General features: G+C 46.5%; 1 protein-coding gene across 4 annotated transcripts in view; it reads right to left on the bottom strand.

Annotated features, from left to right (window-relative positions):
* LOC135902744 (uncharacterized) overlaps positions 1–24,708 on the bottom strand; it is a 63,943-nt gene that overhangs the window by 5,642 nt on the left and 33,593 nt on the right. For 2 of the 4 annotated variants that reach the window (XM_065432963.2, XM_065432962.2), the window contains exons 3-4: positions 3,577–4,049; positions 2,816–3,002 (exon numbers count right to left, since the gene is read on the bottom strand). In XM_065432963.2, coding sequence (XP_065289035.1) covers positions 2,816–3,002; positions 3,577–4,049 — 660 coding nt within the window. Of the gene's footprint in view, positions 1–2,815; positions 3,003–3,576; positions 4,050–6,533; positions 6,629–24,708 lie in introns of those variants that run through there. The other 2 variants (XM_070532987.1, XM_065432964.2) reach the window with 2 other exon arrangements.

Here is a 24,708-nt window from a genome sequence, read left to right as displayed (position 1 = left end):
GAACAACGTCGTTGAGTGTCCGGAGCACCGGTGAACTTGTTTACATCGGCTTGGTACAGGGACTGCTCGTCGATCCCTTTTAATATCATGCAGGCCATTCATCCGTAACATGAAATAATATCATAATGTAGCGAAACACTGATATTTTGTGCATCTAAGCACTGTCGCATCATTCGGAGTCGCGCTGCTGTGAGCGACTTGACAATTTCGAAAAGAGCAAGTGGGAGACCGTAGCACGCGTTGTTATTCTTCCTACTCGTCATTCTTAGTACTCTTTTGATGCACACAATTGATGTGTCCTGTAAAATAGACACAGATTAAGACATTGCGCATATGATCGGTCATTTACACAACGCATAGTTCTCTCGCGGAAACGCCGAGGCCAGTACTGGCACCTTTGGCGCAGCTGAACGAGGCAGCCGATTGACTAAGCTTCGTTATCGAAAGTGACTCCGCATGTTGCGAATTTGGGATCTGAGGCAAACAGTGCCTCTAGGATGGAAAATAATGAGACAGCATAAGAATACCTGAAAATACTACCACGGGCGTAGGAACATTTATTTTAACGAAGTGCTGGGGAGGGTGACTGGCAGCGTTCGAGAACACGGCGACGTACCTATTTTGATGGTGCGCCGTGTTGTTGGTTCTCGCTTTTTGTTTGTGCACTGTACCAAATGTAGAATAGTTGCTTTTAAATACGTATGTTCAAGGCTGAACTACAAGAGCGGTTTTCTTCGTCCTGAGGGCTTTATTCGCTTCAGGTAAGTCGCTCAAGAGCGCTTGTACGACCTCGGCGACTGTGACAAGCCCAACCTCGTGACAGAACGCGTTCGGCATCGGTTCAAGCTATGTGCGCTACTGGCGAGGGCTCAAGTTCGCGCAGGCAACAAGCCAAGACGACTTTCCACCTACCACTTGCCCGCCTGCGCAGAATGTAACTTCTCAGGACAACAGCTTCTCACGCGAAACACAAGCGCACCATTGCTGATTATATTCGACGCTGTTGACCCTGTGCTGTGTATGTCGCCTTTTACACATAACACAATGTGGCTAGTAGATGAGGAGCAAGCAAGGCACGTGGCTCGAAGAAATGAACAAAATTTATTTGTTCTGCGCAACTTTCAAACCTGCTCTGTTTGAGGGCATGAGGGAAGTGTGCAGAGGAACGTGCCCAGTGAATTTCACCGACACCCGCTGACAATAATATAAAAATCGCCGGAATTACCCTTCAATGGTAATTCCGGCGATTACCCTTCAATTACCCTTCAATGGTAAACCCACAACCTTCGCATTTCGCGTGCGATGCCCTACCATCGAGCATCGCACGCGAAATGCGAAGGTTCGGGGTTCGGTTCCCACCTGCAGCAAGTTTTTTCATCCACTTTAATTTCCAATAATTTATCGTTTCATTATTTCATTTAGTAAGCACAAGTAATTTCCCCTATGTTGTCCTTGGTGTCAGTGTTTGTTGGCTTCTTATGAACCGTACTGCAGATATCACAGCCATGAAGACTAACCTTTCTCTCCCATTTTTAAAATCTCGCCGTAAAATCAGTCACCTCACTCTATTCCACAAGGCATATCATCACGTCACGCTACATGACGATTTTATTTCACCACGGGAATACATCTCCCATCGCATTGATCATCGGCACAAGGTTAGCATCGAAAAGTGCAAAACTAAAGCTTGTTTTCAGTCCTACCTTCCCCAGACATCTGTCGAATGGAACCGCCTCCCTCCCGATATTGCAGCCATTGAAGATAATCAACGATTTCGTGGTGCACTAACAACCTTTGTTTATTTTGGAGATTGTTGAAAATGTGTTCTAACAAAATTCACTGTATTGTATTGTCTTTGTAACCTATATTACCCAGTCCGCTCTGTAATTCCTTTTGCACTGAGGGTATAATAAATAAATAAATAAATTTAAGGATTAGTTATATTCCGCACATTACTATATCACCTGATTGATAGTCTGAATATGGTCTATTGTTGAGCAGCCTTTACGAAATGCTGCCTGGTCCTTTAGTTGACAGAAGTCTAAGGTGTTCCGGATTCTAAGGGTTCCTGAATTCAGATACAGCCAAATAAACGGTTCCTTCTCTGCGACCGCTGACAGAGAGAACGACAGTATGGTGGACATCTTCCACAAGTACTGAGCTAGGATGGAAGCTTTGCTTCACTTGTGCTCTGGTTTGCCTGAGCTTTACCGTCGTCAGTGTTAGAGCGAAGCTGCTTAGGGGAACATCGCTGGCGTTTTCATGTCAAAGCCGACGTCATGGTCAAAGCCGACGTAACGCGGTGTACGCTGTATCAGCCAGCAATGTAACTGCGTCAGAGTCTCAACTTTACCTTCTCCATCGGCACGTAATTCTAAATTATTGCTAAATAATATGTAGCGTGCGTATGCCTCCCTCGACTAGACAACAAATTCTTTTCGTATTTTCTTTTACCCAGTAATCCGTTTTTCTTCCCACGTCATGCTCCACCAGATTCATGCAGAAAGTCTGCTAAGAGTTAGTACGTCTGCGGTGGTGGAAACTGACGGCTTGATCAGTATTAAATAACAGTCGAAAATAGCCCGATTGGGTGCCCCGAAGCATCGGTGAATCAACGCCCGACGAACGAACGCTAGTAAAGAGGCCTCTATGATACTTCCGACGAAGCACGCGAAGCTCGCTTATGCAGCTTCGCTGTCTTTGATGAAGTATCAGTACTTCATATTGGCATACAACTAAGAAGGAGTACGTTTTCTCTCGCTGTGGGTGTAATATGCAATCCCATACAATATCCATTAATAACAGCGTCGAGTACCTCGGCGGCTGCGAGCTGTCTCTCCTGTGGTTCGGCAGCCTGTCTCACGCTGTCGGACAGCTGCTCGGCCATAGCGCCCAGGAAGAGGCAGAGGGAGACGTGCAGGGCGATGCTCCAGCGAGGCACCGCCATAATAGCCCCGTACAGCAGAGCGTCCAACGCCGGCACCACATAAACTGCTGGTCCACTGGCCAGAAACAAACAAACTTATTAGCAGCAAACGGGCGGTATTCCTCCGTCGTACTCATTCGGCAATGTCAGAACGGTTTGTAGGAGCAAGCTCCAGACAATCTTTGGACATATCATTACGGAACGTGGCCGGCCACTGGCGACGAATGAGCCTTATCAATTACGCAAAGGTTTTTGACTGCGGCCCCTGCTATATCGAAATCTCTTTTGTCACGCATGAAAAATATTACTAATGCCCATGCGGATTACGCCAGCTCTCATAAACGTTAGTGCGCAGAGCAACCACGGACATTTCTTTATTCCTTGTGCCATTTTTTTTTGCGTGCTTGGGTGACATCACGCTGTTCCACTGCAGTCAACTGCACCATCGGTTGCAGCTGTTTGCCAGGGGTACCCCTGACGCCCATGCTCGCCCTTTTCTTGACGCCACATTACCTAGCAACTCGCTTGCTACAGAGTGCTTGGGCGAGATGGGCAAAGCCGAGGCATTGAGGTTGATCAGGCTGCGCCTTGTTTCCTTTTGACAACGTACAAAACTTTCGACGTATAGACAGCGACAAAATGTGCCTCACCCATCACCGCCGTAAGGGTCAAAGCCGTACAGGTACGACACGCAATACTCCCGCGGGCCTCGACGGCGGAGCGTCGAGATACGGAGCCCCACGAACACCACCCAGCTGAGCAATGCAAAGCCGCTCGAAGCCATCACGATGCGGCGCATGGCCGACCATTTGGAAGGCTTGGCGAGGTGAACGCTGGTCGAAGGCTGGCGCCCGAACATGGCGGCTGCCGAGTGACGCAGCAGGGCAGACACCCTGGCGCCGTTGAGGGCTCCGTGGACAGCTGTCAGGGAGGACACGAGCGCCCGGCAGAGGTCGGACACGTCAGGCACGACAGCCATAATGGTGTCCTGGTCGCGCTTGAGGGCCAGATACAGGGAGGCCATGCAGTGGACCGCGTATGCCGCGCAGACTGCTGGGCATGCGAAAGCTGCCGCACGCTCGAGCAGTAGTCTTCGCCTTTTCTTGATGCCGCCTGCACTGGACTGAAAGAAGGTGAAAATCACTGTTGTTAACTTGGCGACAATGTCTCTAAATTTAGCCAACGTGTAGTCACGTTAACGATAATGTCGCGTTTTCTCGAATCTTTCTGGAACTTTTCAGTGGCATTATTTTATTGGCATAAATATCTAGTCATTTCGATCAGTAAAAATAGTGAGAGGGCTTCGGTTGTGTTTAAAGCTGCGCTTCCTATATATCCCTATATGTAGCCCTCCAATTGGTCTCCGTATTTCTAAAGACATACCGCAGACCATTTTATTAGTTAGTCATCTCGCTACATATCAAAGCTGCTTTCCTAAGTTAAGCAAAATTTTAAATGTAATGCCAATTCGCAGAATCAGCTGCTGTTTTCCTGTTTTACCTTCGGACAATGATTTCACCATCGCAGGGGGTAACTTTTAGCTTTCGGTTAAAGCAAAATAAGCAGGACCTACGGGAACAAATTGGGGGAGAAATCTGAGCAAGTATTGATTATTTCTCAATTTTGTTCTAAATATTAGGCGTATTACGAAATAACCAAGCAAGCTCGTGAAAAAAATTATTTACACTGTTGTGAAAGCTCTGTACTTTACGAGTCTTCATGTAACACTAAAGAGAAATGCTAAATCAATTAGCACAGATAAAGTATACATCGGAAATTCTATGTTCAGTAATTTCGCTTTAATGAGGTGATTAATAAAAGAGAAAATGAAGGACAAAGTTCCATTTCTTGAATTTTGCGCCCTAAGCCCAGGGCTGGCGCATCAGTGCAACACCCAAAATCGCAACTATTTCTAATTTTCCATATAAAGATACTGCTGTTGTCTTTGCATATCTTGTGGCAGAAATTGGGACATTGTGTGGGATTACATACATAAGTTTTATTGCGAAGGTTGAAGAAGCAAACTGCCATAACAGGGTACGTATTCACAAAACGTCTTGCGCTAGAATTGTTCGTAAGGCAAAGTTTTCGCAAAATCTGATTCTGGACACACAACTAGCGAAGACGGCAGGCCAATGGCGAAAAGCAATTACGAAATAAAAGCTTTGTGAATTCAGCCTCAGGTTACTATGCTACGAAATAAAGAAAGAAATGCAAATATTACACAGCGATACAGTAATGGACAGGTCCGATAATTAATCGCGCAAAAGAAGCCTCGGAAACATTTTACAACGAACAACGGAAGGCGTGCAGATGGTACACTGCGTCAATTCACATTTCAATTCTATGGCGAATGCCTTACGACATAGTAAATTACCATTGAAAATAAAGCAAAAAAATAAACGCCACAAGACAACGTCACGAATAATAGAATGTCAAATTAAATTCAGAAGACCCTACTGAAAACATTAATGACGACATTTGGTTACATTCTCTTACTACCTTAAGAAGAAAAAAAAGTTTTGGTATCTGGGCCGTTCAGGCTTTATAAGTGTTCTCGAGTTTTACAAATATAAGTCGGTGGCTTTCTTATTTTAATGCAGTCGATCTCTACCGATAAAAAAAAAAATTGGAGGACGCTTAAGCTTCGCCTTCAAGAGTGGGACGCGACAGCGTTCCCGTCGACCCGCCAAGGGGTATAAGACAATGCGCTACGGCACAGCAATCACTTACGATGCGCCCCGCATCGGACTTAGCGCCCACCTATCACGCGGTGAACGTCGAGCAACGCAGCGTTCGGCGCGACAACGAAACGTGCGCCTGAGCGAACGAAACGAACCAAAGAACTCGGTGTCTCGGAGGGGAAACGATCTACGCCAGCCAAACGTCGTGATCGGCACGGGCAGAGAGATAGATAGTAATCTAAACCGGAAGCACGGCGAAGCGTCGTCAGGGGAGAGGGAGTCCCGCGACGCGCCTGGCAGCGGTCCCAATGCGCGCGCGGCGCGCCTCCTGTCGGGGCAGCGCCGTACATTGAGAGGAGGGGGTCTTCTGTGTTTGCCGCAAGATGGCTCTGCGTGTGCGGAAAGCGCAAAAGAAATGCAGCGGAAACGCACTTCGCAACTCGTGTAATTGTGACTTCTGTACGTTACATGTTCATAATTACCGATATACACCGCAGTATAACTTTCCACGGCTGGTTTCGAAGGCAACACCGCATTCACTAGAGGCGCGTTTGCACCGCTTGGAAGCATCGAACTCGTGGCTGAGTGGTAGCGTCTCTGTCTCACACTCCGGAGACCTGGGTTCGATTCCCACCGGGCCAATCTTGGAAGTTGCTTTTTATTTATGAAGCGCCTGCCGTGATTTATCGCTCACGGTCAACGCCGCCGACGCCGACACCCGACGCCGACGACACCGGCTTTTCTGCGACACGAGCTCCTTAACGCTATCGCGTTAAAACAACTTGGCCCACTCAGGCACCGCCAAAATCCGCCAATCGTCAGGCCGAGGTTGCGTCAGCACTCGTCTTTCTTTTTTGCGCCGCTTCTCACTTGCTATAACGCTACGAGTGGCTTTTTAAATCTATAAGCATTTCTATGCCTACCCAACCAGGAAACCCGTTACGTCCGTCGGTACGTCGTGAAATACAATCGCTTTCAAGGTAAAGCCCACAGCAGCGAGGGAATTGGCCTTCGCGCTGCCTCCTGATTCAACGCGAATTAACTGACAAGAACTGAGCGCACACGAAGGTATCAGCTCTCGGCACACTCTGTCCCCATCGCAGATTTCTTTCAAGATAGGGTTCGCGCGGCCGTGCCATACGAAGCTGCCGCCGCCGCAGTATGGTTGATAACGGCTGGTAATGGTTCGCATCAAAAGGAGGCAGCGTCATCGACCACACCTACGTACGAGGTCTACCAAACGTGACACCGTTCAATTGCGTCACATGATGAGCACAGCACGCATCGGCCAGGGCTCATTTTCCACGAAGCAGCGGCATCATCGAAACACACTATCATGCGAATTTGAAGATGATGAACAATAGTAACAAGAATAACCGAACAAGATAAAGTGTTTAATAAATGTTGTATATGTTTGCGTCATTTACAAAATGTCTTTCATCATTTCGACAGAAGACGAAGTGCCTTTCAGGCAGAACACCGAGCCTTCCAGCTTTACTTATTTTGTGGATTTTTTTTTGACTTTGCCAGTGAACTGCTATTTCCTCCTTAACTGTGATAGAGATGGAGTCTCACGCATGTCCGCCGGGCTCGGCAGTGCCAGTGGTGGCTGCCTCCAGGAAGCGCAACGGCACCGAGAGCGACACTGACAGCGACGACACCATGCACTACTATGTCAGCGATGAAGATTCTTGTGACGAAGCCTTCGAGCTGGTGCGGAGTCGTAAAGCAAAACGAAGGTTTCACAGCGCATTCTCGAATTCGAGTAAGTCCACCGTGAGATCTTCGCGGAATACCGAGGAGCTCACCATCCTGTTCACGCCAGTTCTCGCCACTGACAACCTGAGACGCCTCCACAGACAAGCCGTGTCTTCACATCTAGACGCGTTGGTTCCGAATGAAATCAAAGACATCAGAGTGACTACCCGTAAGAACGTCCTAGCGATTGACGTAGAACACGCGGCTGCTTTGGATTCTTTGCGCAATGTCACGGAACTTGACGGGATGAAAGTCCGCCCTCATATTCCGCTGGGCAAACAAATCAGTAGTGGCGTAATTTACGATGTTGATGAGACCATTGTCGACTCCTATTTGTCGATCTTAAACAAGCCTGCTACAGAAAACACCAGCACCACAAACGCGTTTCGTCTCGGCACGTCACGGTGTGTCAAAATCATATTTAAAGGGAAGCTGAAAGGTTTTCCAGAAAAAATGAGTGAACATCTGTACATAATGGTTTTCAACCCTCCGAATTCGAATATCGTATCGAAATTGAGCGAAAGAAAGCCCAAATATATTTTATTTCGCCGAAAAGTGCAGCAGCGGACACGCCCAGCTCGCGCGTCTCGTTTCCGCCTGTGATTGGTCGGTGCGCCTCATGACGTCAACTCTGCCGCTGCCGACCGCTGCCGCTACACATGAAGCGCGGTGCCAGGTAGTTTGGTGCTGTTTTTCTGAGACGGTAATGGAAAATTTAGAGAGACTGCGTTTTTCTGAGGAGTTCGGCGTTACTCCCTACATGTACGAGCCGATTAAGAAGAGCCGGCCTCTCGAAGGAGCAAACGATGCTGGTGCGAGCAGTGCTTTCGACGCGAACGAAAGCAAAGTCTTGGGATCTCCTCGTGTTGGAAATGCTCTTTGGTGAGTATGTTTTTTGCAAAGTGATCTAGTGATCTCGCCGATCTTTCACCGATCTAGTGAGCTAGTTGCCGGTCAAACAACTGTAGTGTTGTGTTCCTGCATGCCTCCTCGTGGAACGTAAGCGGGGATGCGATCGTCGGCATTTGTGCGCTGTCCAAAGCTGTCGGCAATCTACAAAGACGGGTTAAACGCGCGAAATGCTTCCCGGTTCATGCAGTACGTGTAGTGACCTTCATCTGTTGACTACCACTCACGTTGACTACCACTCACGTTGACTACCACTCACGTTGATTACCACTCACGTTGACTACCACGCACGTTGACTACCACACTACATACACGCAGACGCACCAACAAAGGAATGCAGGGTCGATCGAAGCAGATTACGATGGCACGCACGCAGAAACAAGCGCGGTCAGGCACGGTCGCGGGCGCTGCGAAGGAACGAAGCAGAGTTGACATCACAACACCGCGGTTTCCGGTCTCCGCTCCGCTCGCTCACTCAAAGGGGGGCGGAGCTACAGCGCAATTTTACCCGACGATTACGTCGCTCCTAATTGAAAAAAAAGAACCCAAATTTTACCTACATGGTTTATAAGGGTCCCGCATCCGTATATGAGCGTCTTATTGAATTCGACAGACTCTTCAGCTTTCCTTTAAAGGTGAATCGCTACCATCACATGTAAATTGGGCCACTTCCGACACGCAGTTCGCCCATTCATACCAAAACCGCTGCAGTGCTGGAAGTGCATGAAGTTTGGGCATGTGAGTAGCGTGTGCAAAAACACTACCGTCTGTTCTCGCTGCACTGGGCCCCACACCACTAACACGTGCGAATCCAGCGTGCTGAAGTGCACAAACTGCAGCGGCCCTCACGATGCCTCCTCGAAGGAATGCCCTTTAATTCGCAAGGAAATGGCAATATTGAGCAAAATGGTTAGAGACCACTCGTCTCACCGAGGAGCAGCAATATCTATTAGGCGGCGACGATCGCGTCGCTGACGTCGATCACGAACCTCCAAAGCCTCTGCAGAGCGCCAGCCACGTACACTGCCACCTACTCTTCCGCCCAGGCCAAACGCAGTCAGATCAAAGAACAAAGATGCAGCGAACAGCCCTGCTGCTGACGCGTGGCCTGCACTCCCGAGGCTACATGCTCCTACTGAGCGAAATCAGACTTCTACAGCAAGGGACACTTCGACTGTTCCTGATAAACTGACGGACCAAGATCAACAAATTGTTGTCATGATCAGCTCTCTGGTGAATGCTATTCGTCTTCTTCTGGACAAGATACAGACACCAACAGCTCGAAGTGCGTTGCAAGTGCTGGATGCCATCAATCCCGTTCTAGCGAGCCTTCAGAAGTCCAGTGCTTGAGAACTTCTACAGCAGAACCATGGCTCATCTACAGCAACAGCGATCGTTCCGGGATGATGTCAGAAGTGCCTCCATATTCCAATGGAATGCGAGAGGCCTAAAGTCACGTATTTCGTATTTTCGACAGTTTGTGTTTGACTACCACTTTCCTATACTGGTGATCTGTGAACCGAACTTAATCAGCCTCCATAAGACTATCAGGATATGAACCTTTTGTTTCAACAACGTGTGTCCGTAGTAGTAAGGTTCTGGTCTACATTCGCAAGGACCTAACGTATTTTTCGCAACCCGTAGCGCCACACGACGGTAACCAATACGTCTGTGTTAGTATGAAAAAGAAGAGGCTGTCTTTTACTATTATTGGCGTCTACCTATCCCCAACAAGTCAGTTTGACAGCAAAAGACTAGAAGATATTATGACTACTACTCCCGGTCCTTGGATAATAACTGGGGACTTCAACGCTCACCACCATATATGGGGAAGCTCCAGGATAAATTCGAGGGGCAGGTCACTAATATCCTTTGCATCAGGCCACAACCTGTGTCTTCTAAATGACGGAAGTCCGACATTTCTGCGAGGAACAACGTACAGTAGCTGCCTTGACTTGACTTTGGTGTCACGTTCCCTGACTTCGAGCGTGCAGTGGTTCACTGATACTGAAACCCATGGAAGTGATCATATTCCGACCTATGTGAGAATCAATGGTCTAGACGCCGCATTACCGGATGCATCACGCCAAATCGATTGGTCAGTCTTTCAAGATCGATTAGAAGACACCTGCAAGAAACATATCCCACGAAGATTAGAAAATATAATTGCAGACGCAATGCAAGATTGCACGCGTTGCTTCACACATTCGAAAAAGCGTACAGAGAATGTTATTGAATTGGAAAGGCTTCGTCGCCATGCTGAAAGGAGGCACAGGCGCACGATGTCAATTCTTGACCTCAGAGAAGCTCGGCGCATGCAAAAGAAGATAAGACGCCGAATGGATAAGCTAGCGGATAAAATATGGAAATGCTTTTGCGAGTCACTAGACCCCCGCAAGCCATTGTTCCGTGTTTGACATACCCTACGGGGTCTTTGCTCAAGACCCCAGCAACGACACCCTTTTAACACCCTTGCTCTCTATCAAAACCGCCGTGAGATAGACGTTGCAGAGGAATTTTGCGCGCGAATCGCCGGCGGCACACTTTTAGTCTCTGACATGGCTTTAAGCTACATCCCCGGTCCACGAGATGCCAGTATGGAGGCTCCATTCTGTATGGAAGAGTTAGAAGTTGCTATGGCGCTCTGTAGGTGTTCGTCTTCACCAGGGCCCGATAGCATAACATATACTGCTTTGCGCTACCTAGGCCGAGAAGCACGAAGAGAACTCCTCAGACTTTTTAATAGTTCGTGGCAAGATGGTGTCGTCCACAGGAATGGAAATGCAGCCGCCTGATACCACTAGTAAAAGCAGGAAAGTCGCCGCTCGAACTGGCATCGTATCGGCCTATAGCACTTGCCAGCTGCGTCGGGAAACTCATGGAACGCATGACCCTCATGCGTCTCGAGTGGTACCTAGAACACCACAAGATTTACCCTAATTCTATGGCGGGATTTCGACGAGGCCGTTCGTCGACTGACAGTGTCATCGATTTATTGTCATCTGTAGAACAGCAAACATTTTGGAAACAATTATCAGTAGCGCTCTTTCTGGACGAGAAAGGCGCTTACGACAACGTTTCCCATCAACACATTCTGGACGCATTTTTGACAATTGAACTAGGAGGGCAAATATATCGATGGATCAGAAACTACTTGACACAAAGGTCCTTGCTCGTACGTACGGAAGATGGTCCTACTACCGACCACTACATATGCCGAGGAGTTCCCCAAGGTGGGGTTCTAAGCCCTATTCTTTTCAGCCTCGCGCTTCTTGGGCTGGTGGAATCCCTACCGGAAACAGTGAGTGTCTCAATCTACGCCGACGACATCTGCATCTGGTCATCAGCGGTCACTCGTCTGTAGGTTCGCGCAAGGCTGCAGAAAGCAGCAACACAGGCATCTCACTATCTTCACACACAAGGCCTTACCATCTCAACAGAAAAATGTGCGTTAGTCGCTTTTGCAGGAAAACCAATGTCTCGTTTTCCAGTATGCATTAATGGCCAGCCTATTTCCTACAAGAGAAATAGTCGGTTTTTGGGTGTCATTGTGGACCGGGACCTCTCTTGGAGCCCTCATGTTGCCAAATTGAAGAAGAAGCTCACATCTATTGTTCATGTCTTCAAGTTTATCGCCGGGAAAACGTGGGGATCGTCAGTGGGCTCCATGCTACAGTTATATCGAGCACTTTTTATCGGATCGCTACGTTATAGTTCTCCCGTGCTTGCTAAAACATGCAAGTCAAATCTTTGAGAACTACAGAGCGTGCAAGCACAGGCACTACGTGTTTGCCTAGGACTACCGCGGAGCACCTCAATAGCAGGAACCATTATAATGGCTCAAGACCATCCGATCACGTCTTACATTAGCATCGACACGCTTAGGGCCCATGTTCATCATGTTTCACGCATGCAATCAAGCTCTCCTGCCTGCCTGCCTGAACGACCACCACAGGCGTCCTTCTCCAACGAGGTCAGCATCCATCGTGCCTGTCTACCATCGGGCTTCACACCCTCAGCACGTTCAACCTCAGCTTTGTGGTGTTTAGAACAACCTCAAGTGCGTCTCATGGTTCCAGGGATAAGAAAGAAGACCGACCTGCCTACCTTGGCCCTGAAGCAAGCAGCTCTGGATTGTTTGAACACTTTCTACTTTGACTGAGTCCACATATATACTGTGGGGTTCTCCTCCCGTGCTCTTGGGACAAAGGAATGACAACACAGTAGTGCAAACAATCACAAGGCCCCGCAGGGGCGTCTGCGCAAGCAGGCGTTTGGTGTGTTGCGACACCACGGACCCGAGCACACGGGGGTTGGCCCCTCCCGCGTGTAGCCGTGCGCGGCTTAGCCGTGTCTGGGGAAAAGGGGATCCTGGGGGTTGAGCCGATGCTGGGTGTTTGGACCTTTAAGGCCCCCCGGCGGAGGCAACACACCTCTTCGGCCTCGGCTTCACATAGACGGCACCTCCAGGCTGACCCACCTGGGGGAAATCGGCAGTCGCCTTTTCCTGTCTCTCTCTTCGCACACCTTCGTCTTTCCCTTTCCCTTTAAGTCTTTCCTGTCTTCTTTTTCTTCTGATAACTTCCAACATTCCTGGCGGCGAGGGTTAACCTGGTGTGCTATAACCTACCTTGGTTATAACATATGTGGTTATAGCGACGACGTACAGTTGGCATGGCAGGGCTTGTTTCACCACATACCTTGCCTTGTCCCCTTGTTGGGCTCGGTGGTGGGTGACTGGCGTCGTCGCTGAATACTCAACACATGTCATGGGAACTTCCAACCCTTTTTCAACCGATCGTCTCTCTAAAAGGGGGCGCACCGATGCTACATTTCAATTTTCTTTCAAAGCCACTCAGACATTCCCGAAATTTCACGTTGTTCACAGTGAAAAACCTGACAAGAAGGCAAGAACGATTTCACCATTCGTTGTGACGAAGTATCTCACAGAGACCATTGGAGGCGGTTATAAAATCACCAAGCTGGCCAGTGGCGACTTATTACTCGAATTGAAAGACAAAACACAACATGACAAGCTAACGAACCTTGTAGAACTTGGAGACATCCCCGTCAGTGTAACAGCACACCGAACCATGAATTCGTCCAAAGGCGTAATTTCTGACATTGACTTAATGGACTTGACCGAAGAAGAACTCCTGGAAGGATGGAAGGACGAAAACGTCATAAACGTACAAAGAATAAAGATCAGACGGGACAACAAAGAGCTGCCAACTAAGCACCTGATAGCTACCTTTGGCTCTAGCACATTACCAGAGACATTAGAAACTGGATATATCAAAATCAGAGTACGACCGTACATCCCCAACCCGCGACGTTGCTTTAAATGCCAGAGGTTTGGCCACGCTTCCCAGAGCTGCCGAGGGCGGCTAACATGTGCGAAATGCGGCATCAACGATCATTCTGCAGATGACTGTAAGGCTGAGCCCCGTTGTAGCAATTGTAATGGTGGCCATCCTGCATACTCTCGAACATGCGAAGTCTGGAAAAAAGAAAAAGAAATAATTGCGATAAAGGTAAAAGAAAACATAACTTTCAGAGAAGCAAGACAACGCATCTCATCAACATTTACACAGACCGCATCTTTCGCCGAAGTGGTACGTCGGGGGGCAGCACCACAACGGCACTTGGCGAACGCCAGCACCACGCATAGCGAGCGTGCGGCAACGCCACCCGCCCCCACGGTGGGAGCAGCGAAGGCTGCCCTACCTCTCCCGAATTTGACCACAGTGGAGGCCTCTGCTAGTGCTGGCACCAGTCAGCCCAGCTCCGAGGCCAAGAAAAACCCACCAACCACCAGGATGGTGGGCTCCAAGGCCTTGTCTTCCGAGACTAGGCTTTCACGTAAAACACACCGCTCGCAAGAGCGGCTGTCCAGTGCCTCTCAAGAGGCCATGGACACAACACCGAGTCAGAAGGCGCACTTGACGCCTAAGGAGCGGCGCGACTTTGTCGACCGCTCCAGGAAAGACAAAACTCCAGTTACAGGGCCTCAAAAGGGCGCTGTAAGCTAAATCAAGTTCTCTTTGACACATAGCACAACATTTATTTTAATATGGATACACTAATTATTCAATGGAATATCAGAGGCCTGCTTTGCAACCTCGATGATATCCAAGAACTCCTCAAAAAACTAACTCCAAAAGTGCTGTGTGTCCAAGAGACTCATTTGAAATCTAATCATAAACACTTCCTACGTCAGTATGTTATTTTTCGGAAGGATCGCGATGATGCCCTCGCATCATCCGGTGGTGTAGCTATCATAGCTGACAAATCTATAGCCTGTCAACACTTACGGCTACAAACACCCCTTGAGGCAGTGGCCGTTCGTGCTGTACTTTTAAATAAACTGATAACCATTTGCTCTTTATACATACCGCCGCATTTTCAGCTTCACAAACAAGAATTCCACACATTAATAGACCAGTTACCCGAACCATATCTTGTGCTTGGAGACCTAAATGCCCACAGCAATCTATGGGGCGACTCGCGCTGCGACGCGAGAGGTCGCTTGATTGAACAGTTCCTTTTTTTTCCTCAGGTGCATGTCTTTTGAATGAGAAGGAGCCCACGTATTATAATGTGGCAAACAAAACATACTCCTCAATAGACCTTAGCATTGCATCTCCTACTCTTCTACAATACTTTAAATGGAAAGTTATTAAAAACCCTTACGGGAGTGACCATTTCCCTGTAGCTCTATGCACACCAATGTCTAATGAATGTCCCCCACAATTACCTCGCTGGAAAACTGACTCAGCTGACTGGGAAAAGTTAAAAAAACTTGCTTCCTTATCCTGGGACGACATGAGTGCTTTAAGCATAGATGCTGCGATTGAATATTTTACGGGATTTCTCCTTGACACCTCCACTAAATGTATCGCTGTAACAAGTGGATTGTCCACAAAACGCCGTCTACCGTGGTGGAATGATGAGTGTTGATTAGCGCGTAAGAAGCAGAACAAGGCATGGCGTTTACTTCGGGATTCTCCGACGGCAGAAAATCTAGTCAATTTCAAGCAGGTCAAATCCCAGGGTCGAAGAACGCGGCGACAAGCTAGAAGAGAGAGTTGGAGAAAGTATATATCAGGCATTAACTCTTACACGGACGAAACAAAGGTTTGGAACAGAGTTAATAGAATAAAGGGTCGACAGTCTTACTCTCTGCCTTTAGTGAATACTCAAGGCGACAGCATGGAAGATCAGGCGAACTTTCTTGGCGCACATTTCGAACAAATATCCAGCTCGTCGCACTACTCTGAAACATTCCAAAGGTACAAAAGGCAAATAGAAGGACAACCATTAGAACGGAAAAGCACAAAATACGAGGCATTCAATAGACCCTTTTGCATGGCAGAGCTTCAGGCAGCCCTAAACAGCTGCAACCAATCTGCCCCCGGATCTGACCGCATCCTATACGAAATGCCTAAACACCTGCCGCCTGAAACACCAAAAAACCCTTCTTTGTCTCTACAATTCTATATGGTCGTCCGGCCGCATTCCCTCTGCTTGGAAAGAGGCCATCATAATTCCTATTTTGAAACAGGGTAAGGACCCTTCCTTGGCAAATAATTATAGGCCTATAGCACTGACGAGCTGCTTATGCAAAGTTTTTGAGAAGATGGTAAAGAGCCGCCTGGTCCACTATCTAGAAATAAACAAGAAATTAGACCCATATCAATGTGGTTTCAGAGAAGGCAGATCGACGACAGATCAGCTTGTGCGCATGGAAATGTACATCAGGGATGCCTTTGTCCACAAACAGCTTGTATTATCAGTGTTTCTTGACATGCAGAAGGCGTATGATACTACGTGGCGCTTCGGGATCCTTCGGGATCTTTCTGCAATGGGTATTCGCGGCAACCTGCTGAGAATAATTGAAAGCTATCTCTCTGACAGGACATTTCGTGTTAGAGTTGGCAACGTGCAGTCTCGACCATTCACACAAGAGACAGGTGTACCGCAGGGTGGAGTACTGAGCTGTACGCTATTTATTGTTAAAATGAACTCTCTCCACACCGTATTACCTCGCACACTCTTCTACTCCGTCTATGTAGACGATGTACAGATAGGGTTCAGGTCATGCAATCTTAGCATTTGCGAGAGGCAGCTTCAACTCGGCTTGAATAGACTCTCAAAGTGGGCGGACGAGAATGGTTTTAAATTGAACCCCCAAAAAAGCACATGTGTCCTATTTTCAAATCGGAGAGGTGTATTACCACAACCAGACATTAACCTTAATGGAGAAAGACTAACTGTTAGCCCTGAACACAAATTCTTAGATGTCATCCTGGACACAAAGCTTAACTTCGTTCCCCACCTAAAATATCTTAAAGAAAAATGCCTCAAGACCATGAACCTCCTCAAGTTGCTCTCTCGAACAACCTGGGGCAGTGACAGGAAGTATCTGCTGAGCCTGTATAAAAGTCTCGTACAATCACGCCTCGACTACGGAGCCGTGGTGTACCACTCCGCAACAGAGAGTGCGCTAAAGATTATCGAGCCAGTCCACAACCTCGGTATACGACTGGCAACAGGCGCCTTTAGAACTAGCCCTGTTGAAAGTTTGTACGTTGAGTCCAATGAATTGTCCTTACATCTACGCAGAACATTTCTAAGTTTATCATACTACACGAAGGTAAAATCAGACACCGAGCATCCATGTCATTCCACAGTTAGCGACCTGTCCACTTCCAGACTTTACACTAACCGCCCACGTATTAGAACTCCATTGAGCTTGCGCTTGGAAGCAATGGCAGAAGAAACAGACATCCATATCCCAGAAAATATCCTTATGCCTCCCACTCGCCTGCCACCTCCTTGGGAATGGCAGACCATGCAATGCGATATCTCTTTTATCGAAATAACAAAACATGCACCAGAGGCACACTTACGGTCACACTTCTTCGAACTGCAAGCGAAATACTGCTGTGCCGAGTTTTATACAGATGCTTCCAAGTCATCTGCAGGTGTCGCGTATGCAGCTCTTGGCCCATTTTTTTCCACCTCCGGTACTCTAAATCCCAACACAAGTATTTTTACGGCTGAAGCGTACGCAATACTTTCAGCTGTAAAGCACATCAGACATAAAAACCTGAATAAGGCAATCATCTTCACAGACTCATTAAGCGTAGTAAGGGGTTTAATGAGTTTTCGAAAACATAAAAACCCGTTTTTTAATAATCTATACACAGAACTATGCCTAGGCTTAACATACAACCAAAACATAGTCATATGTTGGGTGCCTGGCCATAGGGGCATAAAAGGTAATCTAGCTGCTGACGTAAGTGCAACGTCAGTCGTCTTTAATGAAACGGATGTGAATAAACCCATAGCAGCTACAGAACTTAAGCCATTCTTACGCCACAAACTGAGGAAGCACTGGCAGGACCAATGGGATAATGCAGTAGAGAATAAGTTACACCTTATCAAACCAAAATTAGGGAACTGGATGTCTGAAAGAACAGCAAGACATAAGGAAGTGCTTCTTTGTAGGTTAAGAATAGGACATACTTACGCCACTCACTCCTACCTTTTGACGGGAAGCGAACCTCCGACATGTACCAAATGTGGCAAGAGGCTTACAGTTATCCATGTTCTTATACAATGCACAGAAATAGAGGCAGAAAGAAAAAAGCACTTTCCCTCTGCTTATCTCCAACACACACCGTTACATCCAGCATTCTTTCTCAGCAATGAACCCCTTTTTACTTTTCAATCAGTATTAAACTTCTTAACTGAAACGGACACCTTACAAGTGATTTGGCCAGGCTACCTGTAGCACGGCCTCCACCAGGAGGTCGTAGCTGCAACGAAAGCATTATTTAGAGCACGTGTCTCCCAGCCCTTGCTTTCAAGGCCTTGCTGAGGCACTAGTGCTACAGATTCTACATATTTTACTGATCATCCCTATCTCGTGGAACATCTATTGTCATCGGAGAAACGATCAATCACTGTCATTTTTAATATGTAGATATTCTTGTTTTACGCACTTTAGAGCGAATAAATTTTAGGTCCTTTTACATCTTCATTGCACCACATGCATGTTTTGCGCATTTTAGTGAATATTTTAGGCCACTATACAGCCGCGTTTTATTACTCCTCGCATTTAACAGTCACAAATCATTGAGAAGCACTGATCATCGACTTGGCGCTCTTTGGCCACATCTGGCCCTTGCGCCAAAAAACTCTACTAATCAATCAATCAAACAATCACAAGGGCATTTATTGCACCTTTCATAGATCAAAGCCTGCTAGCCGAGTTGCTATCCACAAAACATGCCGATCGTCGCGCGACAAATCTAGAAGTCCGACTCAGCGCGACCGGAAGCGAGCGAATATGTTCGCCCCATGCTGGATCCCAACGCCTGGTCGTTCGCGTCTACGGTCACGCGAATAGTGGCGCGTTCGAATGCGGCCACGCGAGGCGGTCTCGCAGAAGCATGGGTCGGCGCGCGGGACGTCCTCGCTGTTAGCCGACCCGCCGAAAAAGAGAGCGAGCTCCGTGTCTCCCGGCGCCCAAGTCACCCCGCAGCTGCGCGACACTCGCGCCATCTCCCGCACTGCGCCCCAACCACATCGACCGCCACGGGCATCACGCAGGTCACGCGGCGAAGCCGCACTACGGGAGACGCGCTTTGCGGGAAAAGCATCGGGACGCGCGAGAGTCGCGCATCAACAATACGGATAGCTCTTCCACTCAGACCAGCTCCACCGGCACCGTGGTTATACCATCACGATCAATTAGCGTCCAATACAAGATTTCTCACATGACAACATCGACCGGATCGGAGGTTGTTGCCCTCCGAGGTGCCGTTGATTACATGAACAACCAACCCGCTTATCGGTGGGCAATATTCTGCGATTTGAAGGCGGCCTTACAATGTCTTCTGTCATCTCTTTGTCGCGGGTCGTGTGAACAACTAGTGTCGGAGATACGAGAAATGCACCATCGTATGATAGCGAAAGGACACGACGTCATGTTTCAGTGGCTGCCTGGCCATTGCGGTATCTCCGGCAACGACCTCGCTGAAGAAACTGCTAGGAAAGCACACGAAGGAGTAACCCTTGTTTCTGTACCTTTATCGCGGACCGACGCAGCCCAACACAAGGTAGCAAGGCCGCAAGGTAGCACACCTTATGACATTAGAGAAATGGCACACACCTCAATTCACCCAAGAACGATTGCATTGCCTCGATCCCTCTATGCCATTGCGGCTGGTACCAGGACATCTGCGAAATGAGGAAACAATGCTGTGCCGCTTACGCTTGGGCGTCGCATTCACCAATGCACATACGTTTCTTGATTGGAATGACTGATAGCGCCAACTGTAATGCCTGCGGTGCCGAGGAAACTATAGAACATTTACTGTGCTACTCCTCATCTTTTCAAAACGAAAGACATGACCTCTGCACAGCTCTCAATCAGCTGAATAGAACACCGTTCACCTTGAAGAAGATCTTGGGACCATGGCCTCGCATATCGCAGCTACAAAAGGCCACAAAAGCTCTGCTGCGATATTTGAAGGCTAGTGGACTGAGTCAGCGTCTGTGATCCGGACTGAGTGACCGAACGATATCCCCAGTGGACTTTCTCTTCTTTTAATCTTTCCGTCCCCTTTTCCCTTTCCGCAGTGTAGGTTAGCCAACCGGGCTCAGTCCTGGTTAACCTCCCTACCTTTGCTTTCCATTATCATTTGCTCTCTCTCTCTTTCGTCATTTCATCCCACGTCCACATCTATAACATGACTGAACATAGCTACTGCTCGCCTCTCCTTCGTCGTCTCATGTTGGCGGTCTCAGTTAACATTTTGGTGTTGCAACCACGCTTCTCAGTTTAACGATTCTTTCGCGGCGTTTCTCCACATAATACCAAATACAGCAGCATACGACAACGAAATAGCAGGTGATTAGTAGCTAATGCTTACGCGTCACTTGGATAGCTTCCGATGAAAATTCTACGTGTAAGTCTTTTTCTTATTGTGCATATTTACTAACAGAGCTTACAAGTTGTTTTTGTATTTGCCGTCCATTTACAAAGGAAGAAATGATTCGGTAATGCTTGAGCGAGGACTCAATCTCGGTTATGCGAGCCCTTTTACCTATCTTTTGCAGGGTCATTTACATGGGCGAGGAATGCCTCGTCAGTACTCAAGCCAGCGCAACTTCAGCCTTTCTTCTACTTCGCCAGCCTAATCTTTATTAATTAATTCATTTATTTATTATTCTATTTATTTATTTATTTATTTATTTATTTATTTATTTATTTACCTACCTGGGCGCAAGCAGGAGGGGTAAGCGTAACAAGCAGTAGAAAAGGAATCGAACATATTTAGAACGCAAACAAATCAATATCAAACTATAGAAGTGTGACATCAGTAAATAAAAGAATCTGTACTGCATATGAATCACAATAGTAGAATGTTTTATTCGCCAATAGTTCGAGGAAAAAATGAACTTTTAATATCTTTAGTTCATGCGTGATAGGAAGTTGAGGATTCGGGGTGATGATGTCAGGTTTGCCATGGTACTAATGGATGGATAAATGGGTAAGGCACAATGAGAATTCGTTATGAGGAGCGTAAAGACTCGGAACTTTCATCCGATGTTGCAATGTCTGGCCGCCATGCGTTTCCATGAAAGTTGTGGATGAGCCGGTTTAACGATACTCAAAAAGATACACCGAATTGCTTTCCCTTGAGCTATCTCAAGCGCGTTAATATTGTGTTTTGTGTGACGATCTCAGACAGAGCAAGGCTGTTGATCTTAGGTCTGATGAGTGACGAGTATGCATGAAGTTTAGTTTCGGGAGGCGCCTGTTTTAGTTTATGTCGTCGAAGAATACAAAGATTTCGCAATGAGACAGCACATATGTTAGAGACATGATAATTCCAACTTAGGTTGTTAGTTATTACAATATCCCCTAGTATATGGATTCATAAGTTTCAACAACAGGATGAGTAGAAAAAGCAGAAGGAAACATTAACTTACTTATCTTTTCGGTAATCTGCTTTCAAACAATTTTTTTTATGATTAAGCCTCATGTACAATTTTTCACACCATGAGTAAACGTTCTTTAGGGAAATGCTCAAAAGTTCCTGATCCTCTCGCCAAACAATCTCGTTATTCAAATTGCACTCGTCTGCAAATAAACGAATTTGTACTGAACCTTAAGCAACAGTAACTATATCGTTATTTTAAAGCAGGAACACGAGTGGTCTCAGCGCACGTTGCAGTAGCCAGGAAGTAACCGGTAAATATTGCGACAGTGACGGTTAACGGAAACAGATTGGACGTGGTTTTCTAACTAGGCGGAAATCCAGTTTATTACGAAAGAGGTGAGGGAGGCCAGTGTGAGTTAAAGGATTAATTTGTGGAGCGAAACAAGATCAAGAGCTTCTTGAAAGTCCAAGAAAATTACGTAAGTTTCCTCAGATTCACCTGAAACGCTAGTTAAACTGAATTGCTGTGGTTAGTTGTCCCAGCGTGGAAAACTCTTTCCCGAAGCCATGCTTAAAAGTGGAAATAAGGTTGTTGCCTGGCGGAATACTGGTTACGTAGTTAGCACCGATATGCTCAAGTGGCTTAAAGCAGGAAGAAGCAAGAGATATCGGGCGATAATCTGCTAGCTGGGGGCAGTGTCTCCTTTTTTTGTGTGTGTATAAGCGCTGCGCGTGTCATCGGCCACTCAGTGGGGAAATATAATGCGAAAATCTAACAACGAAACGTTCGTCTGCCTAATTTCTGCTCTATTATATTTGATTCATTTCACTTCATTTATTTCTTCTTGGGAAAGTACATGCTCATGAACAGCTCTACGCATTAGTATTGGTGCACTTGTGTTGCACAAAGAACATAAAACCGAAAAGAAAAACAGAAGCTCTCAAAGAACAATGGTACAAAATGCAACAAAAAATATCCGCAGGGTTGCTGAAGGGATGTTGAGGTTAAGAGTATCTCGGCTACACCCTTTCGCTACCTTTTACAGAAAAAACCAAGGCGTGGATGATTATATCAAAATATATCAATTTATCGAAAATTGACAATCGTGCTCCTACAATCGCTAGACTTTAAGAAGGTGTTTGTTTGTCCTAAAAGTAGACAATCCTGTACACTTCGAACACCTGCAATACCTAAAAAATATTAATTGGGCGCTTGCTTCGCTTTAGGTCCAAGTAACAGGCTTCATTTCTCGCCTGCAGACACGATGTGCTGTCTAAGACGCATGTAAATTCTTCGCTCTTGCCTCGTTGCTTGCTCCAATTTGCGCTCATCACTATATCATTAGGGAATAGGCTAGCAAACTGGACATATTTCTAAGGAACCTCCCAACCATCTTGTGTTGCTCTCTCTTTTGTTTTCACAAATTTCGTCTGGCTTCCAGTGGCCTAAAATACATTTTGCGGTGTCATGATGGCTGCCCTCATTGCCTGGTAAGCTTCTGGCGAAGGACGCAGAGCGCTAGTAAGGACATGTATTAGGTTTATTTTCGTTTCGTTCTTCCCGTTTTCTGTAATAATTTAGTGTTTCAGCTATTCGCACAACTTATTTGCTTTTACGGTCGCCTTATGTGTTTATATATGGCGTATGTATATATGACGTGTTGCACGATACGTCATTGGCTGCAAGTGCTACGATCCGAGTCTTTCTATGCGCTTCATCGGCATAACATGGCTCTTTCGTCTCGTCCGGCGCTTTCATCAGTGAGTCATTCAACGTGGCTGAAAAAGCGAATACGAACGCCGCCTATATTGAAAACATGAAAATAAACCAACTGATCAATAACCATGAAGGAAGCGCACGAAGGTTGCACTTCCATGCGAAGTATTACAGTATATATGCGTTGCACGTGCTGTAACGGATGAATCTAGGCATCAACCAATATAGTGCAAGAGAACGGAAAGCCTGCAGGTTACAACAAAACGCAAGACGTTTGAATTTTTACGGGTAACGCAGAAAATAAAAGTTGCATTATCATGTCAACGTGTATGACAGTCCAAATAATGCGGCTATTACTGCGACAACAGAAAGTTATTTAATAAATGAATCTTACTTCGAAAGGCACAATAAAGCTGGATACATCAGCTTCCCTTACAAGACGTGCTTCTTATAAATCAACGCATCAAGAGCATGCGCTTGGTATGTTGATGTGATATTGATGCTTGACGTGATATACAGGGTGCTTTTTTTTTAGCTGAAAGAAATTTTTTAAAGATGGCCTATGGCACATAACACAATTCTAGCCCTTCATCTGAATTACTCGATGAGGCGGCAATTACTTCTACGAGAAATTAAAATGAACAATAGAATAATTAACGTAATTACGTTAAATAATGTCTTGCTTCATTTTTACGCCACGTATTTCAATCGACAAATTATAGCGGCTGAGTTTTCACGGCGCATACACTTGGAACGAATTCTCTGAACCGCAGCAATTCCGAGATATTAATTTTCAAAGTGTCTGACAAAATCCTTTGGCGTTCCAGTTGCTCTTTTCGGAAACCACTGCTTTGTGCATTGACACACATAAGTAACTGGAACAACAAGGTGTTTGGATGGACACTTTGAAAATTAATATTTCGGAGCTGGTGCTATCCAGCGACTTCGTTCCATGTGGATACGGAGTGCCAACTCAGGGGCTACACATTGTTTGTTTGTTTGTTTGTTTGTTTATTTATACTGTCAGTCCAAGGATGGACCATTACAGGAGTGGATAGAAATACAACACATATACAAAATATCGGTACATGTTGAACAAAGAACAAAACAATAGCAGTATCTGTAAAAAGTGACATGCAGTGATCAAAGACAAAACACTCGTAATATGCGCATCAGAAACAAATGCTATGATGCAGTCATATCCGGAAAAATAAGATTCTCTAAACCAGCAGTAAAAGCACTGACAGAGGAACATGTGACAAGTGAATTGGGTAATTCGTTCCATTCCTTGATTGCCCTAGGAAAGAAACTATACTTGAATATATCATTCCGTGTAACTGGCGGGTGTATGTATAAACTGTGCTTGTGTCTGGAGCGTTGATCTGGTGAAATTATACAGAAATCAGTGAAATTAAGTTTAACCTGGTTATGAACAATTAGGTAGAAAAATTTCAGCCGGTCAAACTTAGTCCTTAGTTCTAAAGCGGATAGGTTTGCACGTCTGCATAGCTCTGTAGGAGAGTGCACGCGCCGATACTTATTAAATATGAATCTGGAGGCGAGTCGTTGAACTCTGTCCAATTTATGACGGTTGGTTACAGTGTGTGGGTCCCATACAATGTTAGCGTATTCAATAATTGGCCTTACTAATACTTTATATGCCAAGCTTTTCACTTCAGGAGTTGCGCTGTACAGTCTTCGCCTGAGACCCCATAAGACTTTATTTGCTCTGCTACACACCTGATTGATATGCGC

Source organism: Dermacentor albipictus, chromosome 2 (assembly GCF_038994185.2).
Source record: "Dermacentor albipictus isolate Rhodes 1998 colony chromosome 2, USDA_Dalb.pri_finalv2, whole genome shotgun sequence".
NCBI lineage: Eukaryota > Metazoa > Arthropoda > Arachnida > Ixodida > Ixodidae > Dermacentor > Dermacentor albipictus.
Note: the sequence above shows the minus strand (reverse complement) of the source record. Positions and strands in the feature narration are given on the sequence as shown.